Raw genomic sequence first — 11,008 nt, forward strand, 5'->3', positions numbered from 1 at the left:
GCATGGTAATTGTTAATAGGATTATTATTCATACTGAGGTCATTTTACACTTAAATTTTTTATTTTTTTTCTCTTTAGGGTTAAAGACATTGCCCCCCAAAGGTGAAATGATGACAGAAATAGCTAAGGTTCAAGAGGCTATGGCAAAACAGTAAGAATTCTCCCAATTTTTCCCACTCAATTCTTAAGAAGGGCAATGTTGTACTATATTTATTTTCCTTGTGTTCATTTAAGGATTTAGATATTTTGAAGGAAAGGAAATAATAGTCTGTGACAACAGAATAGAGAAATACCACCAAATGACTTGAGTATGGATGGGAAAGGAGAGAAGAGCTGAAGAAAATCCTACGTGTAGGGCCTAAAAGAAAAGTCAAGTAGTAAAAAGCACATGGAGAGAAAACCAGGTATGTTATTTTGGCAAGAATCACTGGCTGCCAGAGAAAGGAGGGGCAGCGATGAATTAATGAGAGGTAGATACGGTCAAATTAGAAATCTGTAGGTAGACTTGCAGATCTGCAGAGGTCATTTGCTGGCTGGCCTGTGACAGCATACTGAGGCCACAGTCGCTCTTGGTATGAACAGTCTATATGATCTGGGAAGGTGGTGCTCAGTGCTTATTTAGCAATCTGAGTTTCAGAACTTAAACTTATTCACTGGGTGATTTTTACTTGAACAAAGTTGATGTTGATCAAGTCCTAAAAGTCAGAGGCACAATCACCCCATGCCCAAAGACATGGTTTTCTTCAGTTATGTGATTATACCAGTGTAACTCTCCCTTCTGGGAGGAAGAGAAAGGTTTTATTTAACCCTGATACCCTTTCTAGGTGCCCCCCTGTTTTCCTCCTTCCTTTCACTGCCAAGCTTCAGCAGTATAAACATTCTGTATTACATGCCTTCAATTGGCACCTTTTCTCCTTCTGTTGTAACTTCCATCCTTATTCCTGCAATTGCTCTCCTAAGAGTTATCTATGAACAACTTAATTTTTCTTTCACTACTGTCTGGTGCTTTTTAACACCTCTTCCTGCTTGGAGTGCTTTCTTTCCCTGGCACTATTTATAATTTTCATTATTAATTATATTTATTATTGGGCTTCCTAGGTGGCTCAGATGGTGAATAATCTTCCTGCAGTACAGGAGACTTGAGTTCCATCCCTGGGTTGGAAAGACCCCCTGGAGAAGGGAATGGCTACCCACTCCAGGATTTTTGCCTGGAGAATTCCACGGACAGAGGAGCCTGGTGGGCTACAGTCCATGGGGTCACAATATTATATTATTTAACTATTTTATTATATTTATGATTTAGTATGTATTTATTATCAATTATATTTACATCAGGTATTATATTTATTATATTATTTAAATATATTTATTATTACCCCATCTCAATTTTCCTCCTTCCTTCCTTTGACTTACCTTCCGACTGTGAGCAGTGCCTAAGGATAATATTTAACCTTTACTGAGGGTCAACTTTGTGCAAATACTAAGTGTTTTACATGTATGAGCTTATTTAATTCTTGAAACAATCCTACAAAGCAGGTACTAGTGTATCTCTGTGACATCTCCCTGAATACTACAGTTGTTGACCCACTACATGCCTGTAAACCCATGAGCTAACACAACACCCATAAGGGAAAACTCTCAAATTCTTTCCTGGCTTACCTTCTTCTATTCTAAACTTTAGTCCCATTTCATCAATTCCTTTGCCTATCTATCAGTTCCTCAGGAATTCTATCTTACCAGTTCTATTTCAAATTTATTTTCTATCATTTTTCCTGCCCTGTTTTTTATAGTTTCTTTTGGCATTTCTATTTTTATTTAAAGAAATTTTTTTTCGCTGTACAGCATGTGGGATCTTAGTTCCCTGACCAGGGATTGACCCCATACCCTCCTTTCCTCTCCCCACTGCCCTGCATTGGAAGTGCAGAGTTTTAACCACTGGGCTGCCAGGGAAGTTCCTTTTCCTGTCCTTTTTGGATTTCTAGTAAGCCCATCTAATCACAGTTAACCTGACTTGACTTTTCTCTTATTTTTTTCTGCCCCACTGTTCTTTCTTTTTTTATAGAAAGTAAAAAGAGAAAGTCATCAGTTAGCTCTTAAATCCCACTGGCTTCCCAGATGGCACTAGTGGTAAAGAACCCACCTGCCAATGCAGGAGATGTAAGAGATGTGGGTTCAATTCCTGGGTTGAGAAGATCCCCTGGTGGAGGGCAGGGCAACCCACTCCAGTATTCTTGCCTGGAGAACCCCATGGACAGAGGAGCCTGGCGGGCTACAGTCCGTAGCGTCGCAAAGAGTCGGACACGACTGAAGCGACTTAGCATGTACTTTTCACATAGGTATTGTACTGTTACCACATTTTCTCTCCCAAAGCCCATTTTGCTCTTCAAATCTGCACTTGGTGTAATCATTCCATCTGGTTCCATTTGGAGGAAACTTGTAGGATAAGTCATCCTCCCCCTCCTTTCAGGATTCCAAATTAATGTTGGTCCTGGGAAGTCCTGCCCTTTGGACTCTACCATCACCTCCCTCATAAAGTAAGGGAGGATCCTAAACTTGAGAATTTTTGTGGTGGGTTCTTTCTGACAACATCAGAGTCCTCTGTATCTCGATCTGCTATGTTTGCTTCCATATATCCACCCTTATTTTCTACAAAATTCTTCCTCTACTGTAGGTAGTGCCCACGAATATTCTGTGCTCACATTCTATCCTCATTCTTGCTTTCTTCCTTCACTATGCCATTCCCTTGACGTGTAAGGCTCTCCTCTTTGTTCTTACTTTTTCTATTTCTTCCATATCCTTCAAGAACTTATCATAGCTCTGTTTCAACTACCCTCCTCTACATTTCTATTTATCAGCCTAAAACCACATGATTTAACAAAGTCTTAAATTCTTCTCTGTTTCATGTGTACCTGTCTACTCCAATAGATTATCAGGTCCTTAAGGATAGAGACAGGGTCTTTGCTTTCTTCTCTGTTTTCTACAGTTCCTATCCCAATATTGAGCCAATAGCAGACACTCAGAAAGCACTGATTGATTGAATTGTTAATAGGCCATGGTTTCTGTCTTCTCTGCTTCAGGTTTGTGGAAAGCCAACGCCATACCATTCAGGGAGACTATATAAGTACCATGGATGAGCTTGCTGATCTGGTGGGCGTCAAGCCCAATCTGCTGTCCCTGGCCTTCACTGACCCCAAACTGGCGTTCCAGTTATTTTGGGGACCCTGTACTCCAATCCAGTATCGTCTACAGGGTCCTGGAAAGTGGGATAGAGCTCGAAAAGTGATCCTCACCACAGAAGATCGTATCAGGAAGCCACTAATGACAAGAATAGTTGAAACCGATAATTCCAAGACTTCGACAATAACAATGGCCAAGTTTATGTTGGCTGTTGTTTTCTTTGCTATGATTATAACCTATCTGTAGCTGTTCCATTGTCATGGTCCCAGTTTTCTTGGAAAGCTGAATCTGCAGATGCCTTTGGAGCCTGACAAGATTGAACAATGTTCATTGTCCAAAAAGAGATCTTTCCTATTGTCCAGAAATCTACTTTTCTTTCTCTTTGCAAAGCATTCATTCTTTTTCCTCTTTTCCCTACAGTGAAATCTCAGCATTTCATTTGTATTGACTTACTTCCCTTACTCTTATGACTCACTACATTTTCCTTCCAGTCATTCCTGGACCATGAGCTTAGATACTCTTTTAGTCATCTTTGTTTCTCCTTAGCAGAATTCCTGGAATGTGGCAGGTGCTTAATAAATGTGTGCTGTCGTTTATCAAATATTGTGGTGGGGAACATAAGCCAATATCTACATAGGAAATGGGTGACTCCATGTAACTGTGCTTCTGACAGTATTTGGTTTTCTACTAGAAGCTGAATCTTCTGTTGTTTTGAATATATAACTAAATGCATTTTTCCTGAGAGATAAGAGGAAAAAAAATGGTCTTATAACTGTTGTACACACCTAAGATAAGATATATAGATACTTAAACATTTTATTTCACTATCTATTCACTGGTATATCTGATAGCTGGTCATTTCTCTTCTTTTCCCCTAAGCAACACATTTCTACTTTCTCACTGAGAACTACCTTCAACTATCTAGGCTCATGGATCGTTCTAACAACCTAGCAGCTGCCAACAGGCTCAACCTGACTGGAAAAACTGGAATTTTAAATTAGCAGTCCAGTCCTTTTTGATCTCTCAGTTCTCATATTAGGACACAAGACTTTGTCTTAGGAACTGTGATAAGTAGCCATCAACTGCTATAGTATGACCTACAAATGTGACTGGATTTCCCCCCCACCCCCAACTCCTACTTTCTCCCCTCCATACCCTCCCACACAGAGAAAGTCAAGGTAATTCAAAGAGGTCAGTTATGTAATAAATTAAAATTGATGATAACTAAATATAGGGGGTATTCTACTTTTAACAGTTATGTCAGAAATTGCAAGTTATGAAAAACAAAGCAAATGAAATGAAAATCAGGGACTCCAGTTTATGTCCAAGAGCTGCTGTTGAGTCTGTTTTCTCATCCATAGTAGTGTTGCTCTGTTCTTGTGCCTCAGAGAAGTTAACTCAATGTTAACTTTTGGGCAAACTGAATTTCATGAAGAAAGGTACTGGATGTACCCATCAAGTGTGTGTTCATAAAGACGCTGTTGTGTAATACATTTTGGGATTGCTGTCTATGACTTAACAAAAGAATACGTTTGAACAGCTGAAGAAACAACATTAGAAATTATCTGCTTTCCCAATATAAATAAGAGAACCAGAAATGTGAGAACTACAACTGCTTCTTAATCATAAAACTATTAATATTTGTACAATTCCCTGCTATTTTGCCTGTGGAAAAACTTTTTGAGAATGAGAAGGTCTTTTGCCTTCCATAATTCTTGTGATACTTGGGATTTATCTTCTATTAAAATGGACCTAGTATTTTTTTTTTTTAATTGGAGTAGTTGCTTTACAATGTTTTGTTAGTTTCTCCTGTACAGCAAAGGGAATCAGCTATATGTATACATATATCCCCTCTGTTTTTGGATTTTCTTCCCCATTTAGGTTACCACAGAGCACTAAATAGAGTTCCTTTTGCTATACAGTAAATTCTCTAAAATGGACCTAGCATTTTCTAATCTGCAGACTATTCTAGCGCAAGAGTAAATGAAAAGCCACTTCTTTTTCATTTCCTTCTTTTAACATATACATTTTCCTCTTTTAGTGTGTAAGTTTGTTGAATTAATAGTCCTTTGACAACATAATTCCTAGTTATCAGTAATAAATACTCCACTTTCCTCTTTAAATAAAAAGCATGTAATTCTAAGTTCATTGACTCTCTCACTTTATGTATGATATGAAAGTTTACAAAAAAAAAGCCCATCATCGTAAACCAAGCTAAAAGTCAGATGTGAATAGGAAAGTGAACTCAAAACAAACTCAAGATACAAAGCCCTAGTTACTGATTTTGTTGTCATTGTTGTTTAGTTGCTAAGTCATGTCCGACTCTTTTGGCCCTATGGACTGTAACCCACCAGGCTTCTCTGTCCATGGGATTTCCCAGGCATGAATACTGAAGTGGGTTGCCATTTCCTTCTCCAGGGGATCTTCCCAGCCAGGGATCAAATCCATATCTCCAGTGTCTCCTGGATTGCAGGTGAATTCTTTACTGCTGAGTCATCTGGGAAGCCCCAGTTACTGATTAATACTCATCAATTTACCACATCTTTATTTTGTAATTATATTAAAAAGTAATATCATTTTCCTAATTATATTATAGGAAAAAAAAAAAAAAAAAGAGAGAGAGAAAGCTTTCTTGTAGTACCAGAAAATACGTGTAACTCCATGGCTGATTCATGTCAATGTATGACAAAACCCACTGCAATGTTGTGAAGTAATTAGCCTCCAACTAATAAAAATAAATGAATAAAAAAAGCAAACTGGTGGGAGTATGTCATAGGGACACAGGAACCAACTGAAAATGGTCCCAGTGGCCAAAGCTGAATAACAGTATAAATAATCTAGTGATCTCGAGTGGCCTAGGCCTGCAGCAGCTTGAAGTGGGGTTTTGGTTCCCAGCCAGAGACTGAGGCTGGATCATGATGGTGAAAGCACCAAATCCTAGCCACTAGGCCAGTCGTCAGTGACAAGGCCCTGGCTCTTCAGCTTTGCAGAAAAGAATTCCCACAAAGAGAGAAAGTAGTGAAACCAGTAAAAGTATTTATTAGGAAGCAAAAGAGTACCATATGTGTGGATAGATACATAGACAGAGAGACAGTCCCTGAGTTGTGCCTTCGTGGCAATTTGAATTACTTTTATGGGCCATTTCTTCAGTTTCTTTCGGCCAATCATTTTGATTTGCCTGGTTCGGTGTTCATATTTGGTATATCTCAGGATCCTCCCGTGTGTGCCAAGTTGGAGTCTATGGAAAAAGCCTATGGGTTGAGCATCCCTTAGCATTCTCCTTCAAGGAGACTTTCTGTGAATGTGTGGTCAGGAGGTCTCCTGGCTTCAAGAATAAGAAATACATGGCCTGGGCAGGGCTCAACCTCTTCCCTTAATTGTCTCGATATTCTTGTCTTGGAGTTTCAGTTCACAGGGAATAAATCTCCAATCACTTTACTGGGTGGGGTGGGGGCACGGTAATCTACCTCCTGCCTCACTAGTACTGGATTATAATATAAAGTATTAAAAATGCCCATGAGTCCATACTGATATAAATAAGTGATTGAGTAATAAATAGGGCAGAACAGACAAAACTCCCATAGGAAGAATTCTGAACATTTACATAACTACAGTACCCTCAAGGAGTTGTAGCATAATTCCCCACTCCTTAAGTATAGGCTGAGGAGAGTGACTTCCTTCCAAAGAGAACAGTATGAAAAGCGGGGGCAATAACTTTGCAGTGGAGAAATCCAAGAAACACTGCCTCAACTGGGTGATCAAGATTAACATCAACAGTGAGGTCATGTTGACAGTATGTATTCTTGATATGATGTGATGAGAAAGGTACTTAGCATCTATGGTCTTCCCCCCTAAAACCATAACCCAGTCTACCTGTGAGAAAAACATCAGACAAACCCAAGTTCAAGAATATCTTACAGAATACCTGACCGTCTCAAAACTGTCAAGCTCATCAAAGAAACAGGAAGGTCTGAAACTGCTGTAGTATAGAGGAGCCTAAGGAGACCTGATAACTAAATGCAATGTATCTTAGATGGGTCTTGGAAAATAAAAAGGACAAGAAGTAAAAACTGAAGAAGTGTTAATAAACTATGGATTTTGGTTAATAACAGTGTACTGATTGGTTTATTGGTTGTGACAAATGTACCACAATAATGTAAAATGTTAACAATAAAATAAATTGGATGTGGGATATACAGAGGCCCTATACTCTCTTCCCAAGTTTTTCTTAAAACTATTCTAAAAATCTTAAATTATTAAAGAAAAAAGAAACATATTCCTTTGGTTCAGGATTTGACCCGGAGCCATAATCTAGTGGAATTTTCTCAGAGAAGAAATACTGTTACATTGGACACTACCATTCATTTAAATTGCTGTCTTTTCCCTTGATCAGGCTACAAATAAAGCTGTTGTAATAAAGCACACTATAACTTACTACAGCAATTTTTTTTCCTTTGCTGAATAAGTACAGGCTACAGTTGTAGAGAGGAGAAAATGGTAATGGGAGGTCAAAGGACACCTTTTCTTAAAATACTCAGTTAATTTCTCTCTTGTAGGTAGGCATATTAAGCCAATCGTCTCCACTAGCAAATTGTATGATACATTAATGACAAGTACATTCATGAATGAGATAATTTTACTCTTCCTTTGGGGAAGATACTTTATTATTAATTTGTATGTTCCTAGTACCCAATATATTGTCTGAAACATAGTAAGACCTCAGTAAATTAGTGATTAGTTAATTAAATAAATTCAACATGGGAGATAACAGTATGAATGAGTTTTTTAAAAAGTAAATAAAATAGTGAATAATACTTTACCATTTTATTAAAAAGTGATCAGGAGATTGAGGGGTTCTTTTTTTTGTTTGTTTGTTTTTTTGTTTTTTTCACTTTTATTTTTTTTTATTATTTTTTTTTAAATTTATTTATTTATTTTTTCAGTGGTTTTTGTCATACATTGACATGAATCAGCAATAGATTTACACGTATTCCCCATCCCGATCCCCCCTCCCACCTCCCTCTCCACCCGATTCCTCTGGGTCTTCCCAGTGCACCAGGTTCAAGCACTTGTCTCATGCATCCCACCTGGGCTGGTGACCTGTTTCACCATAGATAATATACATGCTGTTCTTTCACAACATCCCACCCTCACCTTCTCCCACAGAGTTCAAAAGTCTGTTCTGTATTTCTGTGTCTCTTTTTCTGTTTTGCATATAGGGTTGTCGTTACCATCTTTCTAAATTCCACATATATGTGTTAGTATGCTGTAATGTTCTTTATCTTTCTGGCTTACTTCACTCTGTATAATGGGCTCCAGTTTCATCCATCTCATTAGAACTGGTTCAAATGAATTCTTTTTAACGGCTGAGTAATATTCCATGGTGTATATGTACCACAGCTTCTTTATCCATTCATCTGCTGATGGGCATCTAGGTTGCTTCCATGTCCTGGCTATTATAAACAGTGCTGCGATGAACATTGGGGTGCACGTGTCTCTTTCAGATCTGGTTTCCTCAGTGTGTATGCTCAGGAGTGGTATTGCTGGGTCATATGGCAGTTCTATTTCCAGTTTTTCAAGAAATCTCCACACTGTTCTCCATAGCGGCTGTACTAGTTTGCATTCCCACCAACAGTGTAAGAGGGTTCCCTTTTCTCCACACCCTCTCCAGCATTTATTGCTTGTAGACTTTTGGATAGCAGCCATCCTGACTGGCGTGTAATGGTACCTCATTGTGGTTTTGATTTGCATTTCTCTGATAATGAGTGATGTTGAGCATCTTTTCATGTGTTTGTTAGCCATCTGTATGTCTTCTTTGGAGAAATGTCTGTTTAGTTCTTTGGCCCATTTTTTGATTGGGTCATTTATTTTTCTGGAATTGAGCTGCAGGAGTTGCTTGTATATTTTTGAGATTAATCCTTTGTCTGTTTCTTCATTTGCTATTATTTTCTCCCAATCTGAGGGCTGTCTTTTCACCTTACTTATAGTTTCCTTTGTAGTGCAAAAGCTTTTAAGTTTCATTAGGTCCCATTTGTTTATTTTCGCTTTTATTTCCAATATTCTGGGAGGTGGGTCATAGAGGATCTTGCTGTGATTTATGTCGGAGAGTGTTTTGCCTATGTTCTCCTCTAGGAGTTTTATAGTTTCTGGTCTTACATTTAGATCTTTAATCCATTTGGAGTTTATTTTTGTGTATGGTGTTAGAAAGTGTTCTAGTTTCATTCTTTTACAAGTGGTTGACCAGTTTTCCCAGCACCACTTGTTAAAGAGGTTGTCTTTTTTCCATTGTGTATCCTTGCCTCCTTTGTCAAAGATAAGGTGTCCATAAGTTCGTGGATTTATCTCTGGGCTTTCTATTCTGTTCCATTGATCTATACTTCTGTCTTTGTGCCAGTACCATACTGTCTTGATGACTGTGGCTTTGTAGTATAGTCTGAAGTCAGGCAGGTTGATTCCTCCAGTTCCATTCTTCTTTCTCAAGATTACTTTGGCTATTCGAGGTTTTTTGTATTTCCATACAAATTGTGAAATTATTTGTTCTAGTTCTGTGAAAAATACCGTTGGTAGCTTGATAGGGATTGCACTGAATCTATAGATTGCTTTGGGTAGAATAGCCATTTTGACAATATTGATTCTTCCAATCCATGAGCATGGTATGTTTCTCTATCTGTTTGTGTCCTCTTTGATTTCTTTCATCAGTGTTTTATAGTTTTCTATGTATAGGTCTTTTGTTTCTTTAGGTAGATATATTCCTAAGTATTTTATTCTTTTTGTTGCAATGGTGAATGGTATTGTTTCCTTAATTTCTCTGTTTTTTCATTGTTAGTATATAGGAATGCAAGGGATTTCTGTGTGTTAATTTTATAACCTGCAACTTTACTATATTCATTGATTAGCTCTAGTAATTTTCTGGTAGAGTCTTTAGGGTTTTCTATGTAGAGGATCATGTCATCTGCAAACAGTGAGAGTTTCACTTCTTCTTTTCCTATCTGGATTCCTTTTACTTCTTTTTCTGCTCTGATTGCTGTGGCCAAAACTTCCAACACTATGTTGAACAGTAGTGGTGAGAGTGGGCAGCCTTGTCTTGTTCCTGATTTCAGGGGAAATGCTTTCAATTTTTCACCATTGAGGGTGATACTTGCTGTGGGTTTGTCATATATAGCTTTTATTATGTTGAGGTATGTTCCTTCTATTCCTGCTTTCTGGAGAGTTTTAATCATGAATGGGTGTTGAATTTTGTCAAAGGCTTTCTCTGCATCTATTGAGATAATCATATGGTTTTTATCTTTCAATTTGTTAATGTGGTGTATTACATTGATTGATTTGCAGATATTAAAGAATCCTTGCATTCCTGGGATAAAGACCACTTGGTCGTGGTGTATGATTTTTTTAATATGTTGTTGGATTCTGTTTGCTAGAATTTTGTTAAGGATTTTTGCATCTATGTTCATCAGTGATATTGGCCTGTAGTTTTCTTTTTTTGTGGCATCTTTGTCTGGTTTTGGAATTAGGGTGATGGTGGCCTCATAGAATGAGTTTGGAAGTTTACCTTCCTCTGCAATTTTCTGGAAGAGTTTGAGTAAGATAGGTGTTAGCTCTTCTCTAAATTTTTGGTAGAATTCAGCTGTGAAGCCATCTGGTCCTGGGCTTTTGTTTGCTGGTAGATTTTTTTATTACAGTTTCGATTTCCTTGCCTGTGATGGGTCTGTTAAGATCTTCTATTTCTTCCTGGTTCAGTTTTGGAAGGTTATACTTTTCTAAGAATTTGTCCATTTCTTCCAAGTTGTCCATTTTATTGGCATAGAGCTGCTGGTAGTAGTCTCTTATGATC

The 11,008-nt window shown here is 38.0% G+C and overlaps 1 protein-coding gene across 4 annotated transcripts in view; it reads left to right on the forward strand.

Moving 5' to 3' along the window:
* The window catches only part of LOC122677802 (flavin-containing monooxygenase 5-like), a 39,083-nt gene extending 33,763 nt beyond the window's left edge, over window positions 1-5,320 (forward strand). For 3 of the 4 annotated variants that reach the window (XM_043878064.1, XM_043878065.1, XM_043878066.1), the window contains exons 8-9: window positions 79-151; window positions 3,078-5,320. In XM_043878064.1, coding sequence (XP_043733999.1) covers window positions 79-151; window positions 3,078-3,423 — 419 coding nt within the window. In that variant the 3' untranslated portion in view covers window positions 3,424-5,320. Of the gene's footprint in view, window positions 1-78; window positions 152-2,241; window positions 2,737-3,077 lie in introns of those variants that run through there. The other variant, XM_043878067.1, reaches the window with a different exon arrangement.
* The last annotated feature ends 5,688 nt before the right edge of the window (window positions 5,321-11,008 follow it).

The sequence above is a fragment of the Cervus elaphus genome, chromosome 20 (genome assembly GCF_910594005.1).
Source record: "Cervus elaphus chromosome 20, mCerEla1.1, whole genome shotgun sequence".
NCBI classification, from domain to species: domain Eukaryota; kingdom Metazoa; phylum Chordata; class Mammalia; order Artiodactyla; family Cervidae; genus Cervus; species Cervus elaphus.